The sequence below is a fragment of the Ranitomeya variabilis genome, chromosome 4 (assembly GCF_051348905.1).
Source record: "Ranitomeya variabilis isolate aRanVar5 chromosome 4, aRanVar5.hap1, whole genome shotgun sequence".
Lineage (NCBI taxonomy): Eukaryota > Metazoa > Chordata > Amphibia > Anura > Dendrobatidae > Ranitomeya > Ranitomeya variabilis.
In genome coordinates, this window is record NC_135235.1 from 129,984,153 (window position 1) to 129,999,555 (window position 15,403).

A 15,403-nucleotide genomic window follows, 5' to 3' on the forward strand; every position below is an offset into this window, starting at 1 on the left:
TTGAGAACCATAACAGTTTGACCGGCCACAAAGGGTTAAATTAATTGACAGAGAAAGGAGAGAAAAGAGAAGTCTGCTGAAGATATTTTTTTTTTTTTTCCCTTTAGTTCTGAGTGTGCTTGTAATTGAATCTCTTGCAAGTCTGCCTATATTGCAGCCTTTCTCTCTCTCTCTCCTTCTAATCCTGGAATGGCTCTGTGTTCACCTGTGTAAAATGGATATTCAGAGTTTAGCTGCAGGTTTGAATAATCTCACCACGAAAGTTCAAAATTTACAAGATTTTGTTGTTCATGTTCCTATATCTGAACCTAGAATTCCTTTGCCTGAATTTTTCTCGGGGAATAGATCTTGCTTTCAAAATTTCAAAAATAATTGCAAGTTGTTTTTGTCCCTGAAATCTCGCTCTGCTGGAGATCCTGCTCAGCAGGTCAGGATTGTGATTTCCTTGCTCCGGGGCGACCCTCAGGATTGGGCTTTTGCATTGGCTCCAGGGGATCCTGCGTTGCTCAATGTGGATGCGTTTTTTCTGGCCTTGGGGTTGCTTTATGAGGAACCTCAGTTAGAACTTCAGGCGGAAAAGGCCTTGATGTCCCTATCTCAGGGGCAAGACGAAGCTGAAATATACTGCCAGAAATTCCGTAAATGGGCTGTGCTTACTCAGTGGAATGAGTGCGCCCTGGCGGCGAATTTCAGAGAGGGTCTCTCTGATGCCATTAAGGATGTTATGGTGGGGTTCCCTGTGCCTGCGGGTCTGAATGAGTCCATGACAATGGCTATCCAGATCGATAGGCGTCTGCGGGAGCGCAAACCTGTGCACCATTTGGCGGTGTCTACTGAGAAGATGCCAGAGAATATGCAATGTGATAGAATTCTGTCCAGAAGTGAACGGCAGAATTTTAGACGAAAAAATGGGTTGTGCTTCTATTGCGGTGATTCAACTCATGTTATATCAGCATGCTCTAAGCGTACTAAGAAGCTTGATAAGTCTGTTTCAATTGGCACTTTACAGTCTAAGTTTATTCTATCTGTGACCCTGATTTGTTCTTTATCATCTATTACCGCGGATGCCTATGTCGACTCTGGCGCCGCTTTGAGTCTTATGGATTGGTCCTTTGCCAAACGCTGTGGGTATGATTTGGAGCCTCTTGAAACTCCTATACCCCTGAAGGGGATTGACTCCACCCCATTGGCTAGCAATAAACCACAATACTGGACACAAGTAACTATGCGGATTAATCCGGATCACCAGGAGATTATTCGCTTTCTTGTGCTGTATAACCTACATGATGTGTTGGTGCTTGGATTGCCATGGCTGCAATCTCATAACCCAGTCCTTGACTGGAAAGCTATGTCTGTGTTAAGCTGGGGATGTAAGGGGACGCATGGGGACGTACCTGTGGTTTCCATTTCATCATCTATTCCCTCTGAGATTCCTGAATTCTTGACTGAATATCGTGACGTTTTTGAAGAACCTAAGCTTGGTTCATTACCTCCGCACCGGGAGTGCGATTGTGCCATAGATTTGATTCCGGGTAGTAAATACCCTAAGGGTCGTTTATTTAATCTGTCTGTGCCTGAACATGCTGCTATGCGAGAATATATAAAGGAGTCCTTGGAAAAGGGACATATTCGTCCTTCGTCATCTCCCTTAGGAGCCGGTTTTTTCTTTGTGGCTAAGAAAGATGGCTCTTTGAGGCCGTGCATTGATTATCGGCTTTTGAATAAAATCACGGTTAAATATCAATATCCGTTGCCACTGCTGACTGATTTGTTTGCTCGCATAAAGGGGGCCAAGTGGTTCTCTAAGATAGATCTCCGTGGGGCGTATAATTTGGTGCGAATTAAGCAGGGGGATGAGTGGAAAACCGCATTTAATACGCCCGAGGGCCACTTTGAGTATTTGGTGATGCCTTTTGGTCTTTCAAATGCCCCTTCAGTCTTTCAGTCCTTTATGCATGACATTTTCCGTGATTATTTGGATAAGTTTATGATTGTGTATCTGGATGATATTTTGATTTTTTCGGATGACTGGGACTCTCATGTCCAGCAGGTCAGGAGGGTTTTTCAGGTTTTGCGGTCTAATTCCTTGTGTGTGAAGGGTTCTAAGTGCGTTTTTGGGGTTCAAAAGATTTCCTTTTTGGGATATATTTTTTCCCCCTCTTCCATCGAGATGGATCCTGTCAAGGTTCAGGCTATTTGTGATTGGACGCAACCCTCTTCTCTTAAGAGTCTTCAGAAATTTTTGGGCTTTGCTAACTTTTATCGTCGATTTATTGCTGGTTTTTCTGATGTTGTTAAACCATTGACTGATTTGACTAAGAAGGGTGCTGATGTTGCTGATTGGTCCCCTGCTGCTGTGGAGGCCTTTCGGGAGCTTAAGCGCCGCTTTTCTTCCGCCCCTGTGTTGCGTCAGCCTGATGTTGCTCTTCCTTTTCAGGTTGAGGTCGACGCTTCTGAAATCGGAGCTGGGGCGGTTTTGTCGCAGAGAAGTTCCGATTGCTCCGTGATGAGACCTTGTGCTTTTTTCTCGCGTAAATTTTCGCCCGCCGAGCGGAATTATGATGTTGGGAATCGGGAGCTTTTGGCCATGAAGTGGGCTTTTGAGGAGTGGCGTCATTGGCTTGAGGGGGCTAGACATCAGGTGGTGGTATTGACTGACCACAAAAATCTAATTTATCTTGAGTCCGCCAGACGCCTGAATCCTAGACAGGCGCGCTGGTCGTTGTTTTTCTCTCGGTTTAATTTTGTGGTGTCCTACCTGCCGAGTTCTAAGAATGTTAAGGCGGATGCCCTTTCTAGGAGTTTTGAGCCTGACTCCCCTGGTAATTCTGAACCTACAGGTATCCTTAAGGATGGAGTGATATTGTCTGCCGTTTCTCCAGACCTGCGGCGGGCCTTGCAGGAGTTTCAGGCGGATAGACCTGATCGTTGCCCACCTGGTAGACTGTTTGTTCCTGATGATTGGACCAGTAAAGTCATTTCTGAGGTTCATTCTTCTGCGTTGGCAGGTCATCCTGGAATCTTTGGTACCAGGGATTTGGTGGCAAGGTCCTTCTGGTGGCCTTCCCTGTCTCGAGATGTGCGAGGCTTCGTGCAGTCTTGTGACGTTTGTGCTCGGGCCAAGCCTTGTTGTTCTCGAGCTAGTGGATTGTTGTTGCCCTTGCCTATCCCAAAGAGGCCCTGGACGCACATCTCGATGGATTTTATTTCGGATCTTCCTGTTTCTCAGAAGATGTCTGTCATCTGGGTGGTGTGTGATCGTTTCTCTAAGATGGTCCATTTGGTTCCCCTGCCTAAGTTGCCTTCTTCTTCCGAGTTGGTTCCTCTGTTTTTTCAAAATGTGGTCCGTTTGCATGGTATTCCGGAGAATATCGTTTCTGACAGAGGTACCCAATTCGTGTCTAGATTTTGGCGAGCATTCTGTGCTAGGATGGGCATAGATTTGTCTTTCTCATCTGCTTTCCATCCTCAGACTAATGGCCAGACCGAGCGGACGAATCAGACCTTGGAGACATATTTGAGGTGTTTTGTGTCTGCAGATCAGGATGATTGGGTTGTTTTTTTGCCTTTAGCGGAGTTTGCCCTCAATAATCGGGCCAGCTCTGCCACCTTGGTGTCTCCCTTTTTCTGTAATTCGGGGTTTCATCCTCGATTTTCTTCTGGTCAGGTGGAGTCTTCGGATTGTCCTGGAGTGGATGCTGTGGTGGAGAGGTTGCATCAGATTTGGGGGCAGGTAGTGGACAATTTGAAGTTGTCCCAGGAGAAGACTCAGCTTTTTGCCAACCGCCGGCGTCGGGTTGGTCCTCGGCTTTGTGTTGGGGACTTGGTGTGGTTGTCTTCTCGTTTTGTCCCTATGAGGGTTTCTTCTCCCAAGTTTAAGCCTCGGTTCATCGGCCCGTACAAGATATTGGAGATTCTTAACCCTGTGTCCTTCCGTTTGGACCTCCCTGCATCTTTTTCGATTCATAATGTTTTTCATCGGTCATTATTGCGCAGGTATGAGGTACCGGTTGTGCCTTCCGTTGAGCCTCCTGCTCCGGTGTTGGTTGAGGGCGAGTTGGAGTACGTTGTGGAAAAAATCTTGGACTCCCGTGTTTCCAGACGGAAACTCCAGTATCTGGTCAAATGGAAGGGATACGGTCAGGAGGATAATTCTTGGGTGACTGCCTCTGATGTTCATGCCTCCGATTTGGTCCGTGCCTTTCATAGGGCTCATCCTGATCGCCCTGGTGGTTCTGGTGAGGGTTCGGTGCCCCCTCCTTGAGGGGGGGGTACTGTTGTGAAATTGGATTTTGGGCTCCCCCGGTGGCCACTGGTGGAATTGAACTGGTGTGCATCATCCTCTCTGTTCACCTGTTTCCATCAGGATGTGGGAGTCGCTATTTAGCCTTGCTCCTCTGTCACTTCCATGCCGGTCAACATTGTAATCAGAAGCCTTTCTGTGCATGTTCCTGCTGCTAGACAACTCCCAGCTAAGTTGGACTTTAGTCCTTGTTTGTTTTTGCATTTTGTTCCAGTTCACAGCTGTAGTTTCGTTTCTGTGTCTGGAAAGCTCTTGTGATCTGAAATTGCCACTCTGATGTTATTAGTTAATACTAGAGTCTTAAAGTAATTTCAGGATGGTGTTTTGATAGGGTTTTCAGCTGACCATGAAAGTGCCCTTTCTGTCTTCCTGCTATCTAGAAAGCGGACCTCAATTTTGCTAAACCTATTTTCATACTACGTTTGTCATTTCATCTAAAATCACCGCCAATATTTGTGGGGGCCTCTGTCTGCCTTTCGGGGAAATTTCTCTAGAGGTGAGCCAGGACTATATTTTCCTCTGCCAGGATTAGTTAGTCCTCCGGCCGGTGCTGGGCGTCTAGGGATAAAACGCAGGCTACGCTACCCGGCTACTGTTAGTTGTGCGGCAGGTTTAGTTCATGGTCAGTTTAGTTTCCATCCTTCCAAGAGCTAGTTCTTATGTTTGCTGGGCTATGTTCTCTTGCCATTGAGAACCATAACACAAGCCCCTCACTGATCTGACCCATAAGAACCAACCCCGCCAGGTAACCTGGACCTCAGAGTGTGAGGAAGTCTTCCGCCAGCTAAAGGACGCCTTCACCAATACCCTTGTATTGGCTGCACCCGACCCAACTAAACGTTTTCTTGTTCACACGGATGCTTCTATGTTTGGATTGGGGGCAGTACTAAGCCAAGTCAGGCCGGACGGCCAAGAACACCCGGTAGCTTACCTGAGTCGGAAACTACTGCCCCGTGAAGTGAGCTATGCGGCCATCGGGAAGGAGTGCCTGGCAATAGTATGGGCACTCAAAAAGTTACAACCATATTTGTATGGACAACAGTTTTCCCTCCTAACGGACCATAATCCCCTAGTCTGGCTTAATCGGGTCTCCGGAGACAACGCCTGATTACTGCGGTGGAGTTTAGCCCTACAACCTCTGGACTTCACCATCCACTACAGACCTTGCAAACAAAACGGTAACGCCGATTGCCTAAGTCGACAACCAGAACTTGTACCAACCCATAAACTTCGGTCATCCCCAAACCGATCCGTTAAGGATCAGACTGTGTATGCCGATCGCGTCGCTGAAAAGGAGAGCCGTGTTACAAAACCCCCCAGCACCAAGAATATGTATGCAGTATATGTATGTATAATAGGTTCCATGTGAAATGCATCCGTCCACAGGCTGCGCCTCTGGACAAGATATTCTCTTTCTGACCTTCCCCACCTTTGTAATTCCCACAGTAAATATCGGCAGGCTCCGGCCACCTGCGGCTATTGTAATGTATGTCTGGCCTGCTGTTTTTCTATATTCTGTGTGCTGTGAATAAAGTGTTGTTAGACTGTAAATACGTGGAGAAGCAGTGAGATTTTATATGCACCCATGTAATCAAGGAATTCCAGCCAGCGTCCTTCATTCAGAATCCAGCCAAGGCAGAGTGGACCTCCTGAAACACGGGGTGGTACCTAAAGAGGTACTACAGCACAGTATACCCCGTTACACTGCCCTTACTAAAGTCTCTAATGATCTACTAACAGCTAAATCTAATAGTCACTACTCCATGCTAATTCTCTTGGGTCTCTCCGCAGCATTCGACACTGTGGAACATCAGCTCCTCCTCACTATGCTACACTCCATCCGCCTCAAGGACACCCGCTCTCTCCTGGTTCTCCTCCAATCTCTCTGACCGCTCTTTCACTGTATCTTTTGCTGGTTCCTCCTCCTCTCACCTTCCCCTTACTGTTGGGGTTCCTCCAGGATCAGTCCTAGGCCCCCTCCTCTTCTCTTTGTATACTGCCCCTATTGGACAAACAATCTGTAGATTTGGTTTCCAGTACCATCTCTATGCTGATGACACCCATTTATATACTTCTTCTCCTGATATCACGCCTGCCTCTTTAGAAAACACCAGTGATTTTCTTACTGCTGTCTCTAACATCATGTCTTCCCCCTTTCTGAAACTGAACCTATCAAAAAGTGAGCTCCTCGTGTTTTCTCCCTCTACTAACCTACCTTTGCCTGACATTGCCATCTTTGTGTGTGGTTCCACCATTACCCCCAAGCAACATGCCCGCTGCCTTGGGGTCATACTTGATTCCGAGCTTTCATTCATTCCCCACATCCGATCACTGGCTCGCTCTTCTTATAGTTTGGAAGCTTGTGAGCAGGGCCCTCATTCCTCTTGGTACCTGTTTTGAACTGTGCTTATTGTTATGCTGCAAAGTCTATTGTCTGTACAAGTCCCCTCTACAATGTAAAGTAATAGCAGCATTTTGGGCGCAACGTATTTTCCCTGCTTCCAAAACTGCGTTCTAATCATGCACGTAAATCCGCATGTGTTCATTGAACCGCACAGATTTACCGCACAGATTTACCGCATCTAATGAATGGTTATGTTTGAGACTACACACTGGAGACTAGCGTCTCCACTGCAGAAATTAACATGCTGAGGCTCGTAAACGCGCACTGCGGGTGACTTTCAGTAGCGTCAAATAAAAGCACAGTGGACATGGGATTTCTATAAATCCCATCCACTGTGCTTGTAACCTAGAACACAGCTTTTTAGATGCAGCGCAGGTGATCTGTATCCAAAACGCTGCTATTCCAGATCATGGGCATGTACCCTAAGTTGTGAAGCTCAGCTTTAAATACCACCACCCTGCTGACAGTACATTGTCTATATAAAGAAAAAAAAGTGTTAGTTTTCTTCGCAGAATCTAATTATATAAAGGAATTGCTACAGTATATACTGTATATTATATATCCCATCACATCAACCATGGCAGTGGTCTGTGGCAGCTGAAATTGAGAGGGGGTACTGGCTATTACCTGACGATGTTCGCAGCTCTTCCTGTGATTAGCTAGGCCAGCTAATTAAAATAAGTGGCGCAGGTCAAGTAAAAGGCAGTAACCCCTCTCCTTTCCAGTGGCAGCAGACCACTGCCTTGGCCGATGTAATGAGACAAACAAATTGATTCGTACCAACTCTCTGTGTATGTATATCTTGCTGTCTGGTAGATGGCTGCTTCTCATGCGGAATTCTGCAGACATGACTTTCTAGGATAAAGCATAACTGTAACACATGTTCAGCTTTCATTCATGATGGACTTTGGTTGAGAACTTCTAATAGTGAGTGATGCCTAATTTTGGACATCTGCATTTAATGCAAATTGGGAGAAATATAGGGTTCTGCATGAAACCACTATAATTGTATCCAAGATATGGGTTATAATCTACAAAACAAGTATCTGTTTGTCTGTCCATGTAACTATCTTTGCTAGTAGACTTGCTGAGGGGTGCCTATAGTATTTTGTTATCTAAACTAAATAAATGCACTATTAATAGTTAATTTAGGGCAGGACCATGATCAAAGCAGTTGCACTCAACTCTTCACCTGTCACTCTTGAACATGCATTGAGCCTAATAGTCTCTGGAGGACACATGGAGCTTGCATCCTCTGCGACTCTTAACATATTTTTTTGGAAAGGCTGCTACACAGAATTCCCTAGGTTTTTGAGTGGATGATATTACTTACATCACTGTATGACCAATAATTCAAGCATTTATGTTACATCCGAAGACAATGGCATTAATAGAAGTACTGTCCATGGCACAACTCAACCCTACATGGGTGCTAAGTACATTCATTGGGAAAAAGCTTTAACATCTAAGATGTCAAAACTGTTTAACATATTATTATTATTATCATTTTAGCATCAGGAGAAGGGGAGCAGGAGGTCTCCAGGCTAAATTTAGGGAAGAAGATCAGCGTTCCCAGGGACATCATGCTGGAGGAGCTATCTTTATTAAGCAATAAAGGCTCCAAGATGTTTAAACTGCGTCAAAAGAGAGTGGAAAAATTCATCTATGAGAACAATCCTGACGTGTTCTCTGACAACTCATTGGTAAGTTGATGAAAAGATATGTCTTAGTTATTATAAGCAGAGAGGCTTGTTATTATCCCAAGGTGGTAACATAGTCCCATATTTGATCATTTCCATTTCGACATAAGGAATACATTAAAAAAAATGCTGCAAACTGCAATTTTGGAAAAATCTCTGGTAAAGTTGAAGATCCAGCAAATGTATATGGAATGTCAATGATAACAGGGCTTGAAATTATTAACTGTATTATTTTCAAAGCACAAATGCACTAAAGTCAGTGAGAAACCACCGTCACAAAACATTTACAGAATTCAAAGTTTACATTTATATAAAATGTTGAATATATTTGAAAATCCTTTACTTTTCTTGTACAGCTTCATAATTATATGACCATTTATTCTGCACTAAATTCAGTTATAATGGTTTCTTTATACCAAGGAGTAGTGCATTATGGAAGTGCAGATGATAATTGAGGTGCTCATAAATTTCAGATATAAGATGGCTAAACCTGAATAGTCAGGACTCACCAGCGATCTAGTAACTGGCTCCTAATTGAAAGTAGGTGGGCATCAGCATAGTCCTGTGCAGTGCCTGGTGGTGATGGTTGGGTGATGGGAATACTTGTATAGTACTGCCATAAGGAGTAAAACTGAGGTGGTGCAAAAAAAGTGAGATGAAAATGGCTTTGACTACATAGACAAACAGAAGGATCTGCTACCTGTCATGTTCTAGTAGTCAAGAAAGATGAAACAGCAAAGACAGAGGAGACTCTTTTAATAAAGGGGGTTGTCTGGCTTGTCACTCTACGTGACTGCAGATTTGTGCCAACTAGATGAGTGTGGCAATGAATAAGGATATACATCACTTTGCGAATGCGGGGCTTAGATAGTGTTTCGACATTGCTAGTGGAGTGGTATCCTATCTGGCAGTCGCATGATGCAAGTGGAAAACATGATTTATTAGGAAATGCAATCTAACAAATGTGACATTTCTGTCTGTAACTTCATGAGACTAAACGTGCAATCAAAAAGAAATCAACATAACATAAGAGACTAGAAACAATAGAAACTTACAACAAAAGGAAGGACTACAGTTGTTCAAGAGATATATATATACAGTATGTATATATTGTGGTAGGTCGGCTCACTCAGCTGCTCCCCAAGGTAGACACAGGACCACTTGCATTAAAGTCTCTGGATGGTTTATTACTTCATAAACTACAAAGCAAAATAGTAACACAAAATGGCATTTCTAGCACAAATGAAAATAAAAAGTTCATACAAAAGTCCTCCACAACGTGGTTGCAGCTTTCTGGGACACAACACACTTTAGCTCCCATCAGAGATTGGGCCTCGAGACTTCCTTCCTCCTAACACACAGCAAAGAAAAAAACAAAACAGCAGCTTGACATTTAAACTTCCCCAACCACACCCTTGAGGTGGAGATATGGTGAGTAGGCGTTCTGCCCATCTCTTACATCTACTCACAAAAAAACAAACCTTTGTAATTGCTGATTAACCCCTCAGCACATGCTGGATAGAAACTTATGGGATTCACGTCAAGCAGGATAACAACCTTCATGACACTTATCTTCCCTCACATACAGCTCCAGTGACACTGTCACTATATATATATAAATAAATATATATATATCAATATAGAAAAGGAGACAGAAGACGGCACTGCCAACACCATTAGGCTGCTAAGCTATTAATTATCAGGTGTGTCTTTTAACCATGCGGTTACATACTGTGCTTCATGATCTCGGGTGCTCTTGGGAAAATGACATTGTAGTCCACTTGTGTAAATGAGAAGTAAAAGGAAGGCACTCTCCGATCTGTTAAAAATTCCTTGCTTTATTTGATCTTCATTAAAAATCCATGGCCGGGAGAGTGAGTAACGGAGCTAAAATGAGCAGGTGTAGACGACGGCCGTTTCGTGCTGTGTAAGCACTTCTACGGGTCAGTCAGTCCGTTTCTCACTCTCCCGGCCATGGATTTTTAACGAAGATTTTTAACAGATCGGTGAGTGCCTTCCTTTTACTTCTCATTTACACAAGTGATATATATATATATATATACTAGATGGTGGCCCGATTCTAACGCATCGGGTATTCTAGAATATGTATGTAGTTTAACAATGAAGATTTAAGAATAATCAAATGAATACACAGGATTTTCTGGGTAAAATATATACATTATCATCGTCGTGTGGCAGTTTCTTGTGGTGTCTCCTGTTGGCGACGTTGTCTGTGAGATTCCGCATCCTGGGCTTGTCTGGCGGCAGTTTGTTGAAGTGTCTCTTGCTCTCGACGTTGTCGTTGCCTTGCCGCTGCTGCTTTTCTGTCATCCTCATTGGTGTATTTTTGCTTACGACCCATTGGAAGACAGGAAGCGTAAATCATGATAGCGTACAGTAAAGAAGTATCTGTTCAGCACGCTGTGACTGACAGAACGTGTTCAGTAAACGTGAGTGAACTATGTCGCACTGTGACTGACAGAACGTGTTCAGTAAACGCGACTGAACTAGGTGGCACTGTGGCTGAAAGAACTTGTTCAGTAAATGTGAGTGAACTACGTCACACTGTGACTGACAGAACGTATTCAGTAAAAGTGAGTGAACTATATTATATCGCACTGTGACTGACAGAACTTGTTAATTAAACATGACTGAACTACGTGGCACTGTGACTGACAGAACTTGTTCAGTAAACGTGACTGAACTATGTCGCACTGTGACTGACAAAACTTGTTCAGTAAACGTGACTGAACTACGTGGCACTGTGACTGACAGAACTTGTTCAGTAAACATGTCTGAACTACGTGGCACTGTGACTGACAGAACTTGTTCAGTAAACGTGACTGAACTACATCACACTGTGACTGACAGAACTTGTTCAGTAAACGTGACTGAACTAAATGGTACTGTGACTGACAGAACTTGTTCAGTAAATGTGACTGAACTGCGTGGCACTGTGACTGACATAACTTGTTCAGTGAACGTGAGTGAACTACGTGGCACTGTGACTGGCAGAACTTGTTCAGTAAACGTGACTGAACTAAATGGTATTGTGACTGACAGAACTTGTTTAGTAAATGTGACTGAACCACTTGGCACTGTGACTGACAGAACTTGTTCAGTGAATGTGAGTGAACTACATGGCACTATGACTGACAGAACTTGTTCACTAAACATGTCTGAACTACGTGGCACTGTGACTGACAGAACTTGTCCAGTAAACATGACTGAACTACTTCACACTGTGACTGACAGAACCTGTTCAGTAAACGTGACTGAACTACGTGCCACTGTGACTGACAGAACTTGTTCAGTAAACGTGACTGAACTACATCACACTGACTGACAGAACTTGTTCAGTAAACGTAACTGAACTACGTGGCACTGTGACAGACAGAACTTGTTCAGTAAATGTGACTGAACTACGTGGCACTGTGACTGACAGAACTTGTTCAGTAAACGTGACTGAACTACATCACACTGACTGACAGAACTTGTTCAGTAAACGTAACTGAACTACGTGGCACTGTGACAGACAGATACTTGTTCAGTAAATGTGACTGAACTACGTGGCACTGTGACTGACAGAACTTGTTCAGTAAACGTGACTGAACTACGTGCCACTGTGACTGACAGAACTTGTTCAGTAAACGTGACTGAACTACATCACACTGACTGACAGAACTTGTTCAGTAAACGTGAGTGAACTATGTGGCACTGTGACTGACAGAACTTGTTCAGTAAACATGACTGAACTACATCACTGTTATGACCCCAATGGCGAGGGTCTCAGAGGTACGTGGAAGTCTGCAGAATACAAAAATCCAGCTCATAGGGCAGTGGTAACTGGGTTGACCATATATCTACTCCTAACGCCAACACTAGAAGTAGCCGGGGATCATTCCTACGTTGATTCTAGATGACACGCTCCAGCCGGAGAATCTAGCTACCCCTAGTAGAGGAAAACAAAAGACCTTTCTTGCCTCCAGAGAAGGGGACCCCAAAGCTGGATAGAAGCCCCCCACAAATAATAACGGTGAGGTAAGAGGAAATGACAAACACAGAAATGAACCAGGTTTAGCACAGAGAGGCCCGCTTACTGATAGCAGAATAAAGAAAGGTAACTTATATGGTCAACAAAAACCCTATCAAAATCCACACTGGAAATTCAAGAACCCCCGAACCGTCTAACGGTCCGGGGGGAGAACACCAGCCCCCTAGAGCTTCCAGCAAAGGTCAGGATATAGATTTGGAACAAGCTGGACAAAAATACAAAACCAAAACAAATAGCAAAAAGCAAAAGGCAGACTTAGCTGATATAACTGGAACCAGGATCAGTAGACAAGAGCACAGCAGACTAGCTCTGATAACTACGTTGCCAGGCATTGAACTGAAGGTCTAGGGAGCTTATATAGCAACACCCCTAACTAACGACCCAGGTGCGGATAAAAGGAATGACAGAAAAACCAGAGTCAAAAAACTAGTAACCACTAGAGGGAGCAAAAAGCAAATTCACAACAGTACCCCCCCCTTAGTGAGGGGTCACCGAACCCTCACCACGACCACCAGGGCGATCAGGATGAGCGGCATGAAAGGCACGAACTAAATCGGCCGCATGAACATCAGAGGCGACCACCCAGGAATTATCCTCCTGACCATAGCCCTTCCACTTGACCAGGTACTGAAGCCTCCGCCTGGAGAGGCGAGAATCCAAGATCTTCTCCACCACGTACTCCAACTCGCCCTCAACCAACACCGGAGCAGGAGGCTCAGCAGAAGGAACTACAGGCACAATGTACCGCCGCAACAAGGACCTATGAAATACATTGTGAATAGCAAACGACACAGGAAGATCCAGACGAAAAGATACAGGATTAAGGATTTCCAATATCTTGTAAGGCCCAATAAAACGAGGTTTAAATTTGGGAGAGGAGACCTTCATAGGAACAAAGCGGGAAGAAAGCCATACCAAATCCCCAACGCGTAGTCGGGGACCCACACCGCGGCGGCGGTTGGCAAAGCGCTGAGCCCTCTCCTGTGACAACTTCAAGTTGTCCACCACATGATTCCAGATCCGCTGCAACCTATCTACCACAGAATCCACCCCAGGACAGTCAGAAGGCTCCACATGACCCGAAGAAAAGCGAGGATGGAAACCAGAGTTGCAGAAAAAAGGCGAAACCAAGGTGGCGGAACTAGCCCGATTATTAAGGGCAAACTCAGCCAATGGCAAGAATGTCACCCAATCGTCCTGATCAGCAGAGACAAAACACCTCAAATAAGCCTCCAAAGTCTGATTGGTTCGCTCCGTCTGTCCATTAGTCTGAGGATGGAAAGCAGACGAAAACGACAAATCAATGCCCATCCTACTACAAAAGGATCGCCAGAACCTAGAAACGAACTGGGATCCTCTGTCTGACACAATATTCTCAGGGATGCCGTGCAAACGAACCACGTTCTGGAAAAACACAGGAACCAGATCGGAAGAGGAAGGCAGCTTAGGCAAAGGAACCAAATGGACCATCTTGGAGAAGCGATCACATATCACCCAGATAACGGACATGCCCTGAGATAGCGGAAGATCAGAAATGAAATCCATGGAGATATGTGTCCAAGGTCTCTTCGGGACAGGCAAGGGCAAGAGCAAACCGCTGGCACGAGAACAGCAAGGCTTAGCTCGAGCACAAGTCCCACAGGACTGCACAAATGACCGCACATCCCTTGACAAGGAAGGCCACCAAAAGGACCTGGCCACCAGATCTCTGGTGCCAAAAATTCCCGGGTGACCTGCCAACACCGAGGAATGAACCTCGGAAATGACTCTGCTGGTCCATTTATCCGGGACAAACAGTCTGTCAGGTGGACAAGACTCAGGCCTATCAGCCTGAAATCTCTGCAACACACGTCGCAGATCCGGAGAAATAGCTGACAAGATAACTCCATCTTTAAGAATACCAACAGGATCAGCGACTCCAGGAGCATCAGGCACAAAGCTCCTAGAAAGAGCATCGGCCTTCACATTCTTTGAACCTGGTAAATATGAGACAACAAAATCAAAGCGGGAGAAAAACAATGACCAGCGGGCCTGTCTCGGATTAAGGCGTTTAGCAGACTCGAGATACATCAGATTTTTGTGATCAGTCAAGACCACCACACGATGCTTAGCACCCTCGAGCCAATGACGCCACTCCTCAAATGCCCATTTCATGGCCAACAACTCCCGATTGCCCACATCATAATTTCGCTCGGCAGGCGAAAACTTCCTGGAGAAAAAGGCACAAGGTTTCATAACAGAGCAACCAGGGCCTCTCTGCGACAAAACGGCCCCTGCTCCAATCTCTGAAGCATCCACCTCAACCTGAAAGGGAAGTGAGACATCGGGCTGGCACAAAACAGGCGCCGAAGTAAACCGGCGCTTCAACTCCTGGAAAGCCTCCACGGCAGCAGGAGCCCAGTTAGCTACATCGGAGCCCTTCTTGGTCATATCCGTCAACGGTTTCACAATGCTAGAAAAATTAGCGATAAAACGACGGTAGAAGTTAGCGAAACCCAAGAACTTCTGAAGACTCTTAGCCGACGAGGGCTGAGTCCAATCAAGAATAGCTCGGACCTTGACTGGGTCCATCTCCACAGCAGAAGGGGAAAAAATGAACCCCAAAAAGGGAACCTTCTGTACACCAAAGAGACACTTTGAGCCCTTGACAAACAAAGAATTTTCACGCAAAATTTTAAAGACCAACCTGACCTGCTCCACATGCGAATCCCAATCATCAGAAAAAACCAAAATATCATCCAGATAAACAATCAAAAATTTATCCAGATACTTCCGGAAAATGTCATGCATAAAGGACTGAAAAACTGAAGGCGCATTGGAGAGCCCAAAAGGCATCACCAAGTACTCAAAATGACCTTCGGGCGTATTGAATGCGGTTTTCCATTCATCACCTTGCTTAATGCGCACAAGGTTGTACGCACCACGAAGGTCTATCTTGGTGA

General features: G+C 45.0%; 1 protein-coding gene across 1 annotated transcript in view; it reads left to right on the forward strand.

Annotated features, from left to right (window-relative positions):
• The window catches only part of MYOZ1 (myozenin 1), an 82,843-nt gene that overhangs the window by 43,330 nt on the left and 24,110 nt on the right, over nt 1-15,403 (forward strand). The window contains exon 3 of the mRNA XM_077259259.1: nt 8,220-8,410. Within this exon, the coding sequence (XP_077115374.1) occupies nt 8,220-8,410 (191 nt within the window). The remainder of the gene's footprint in view (nt 1-8,219; nt 8,411-15,403) is intronic.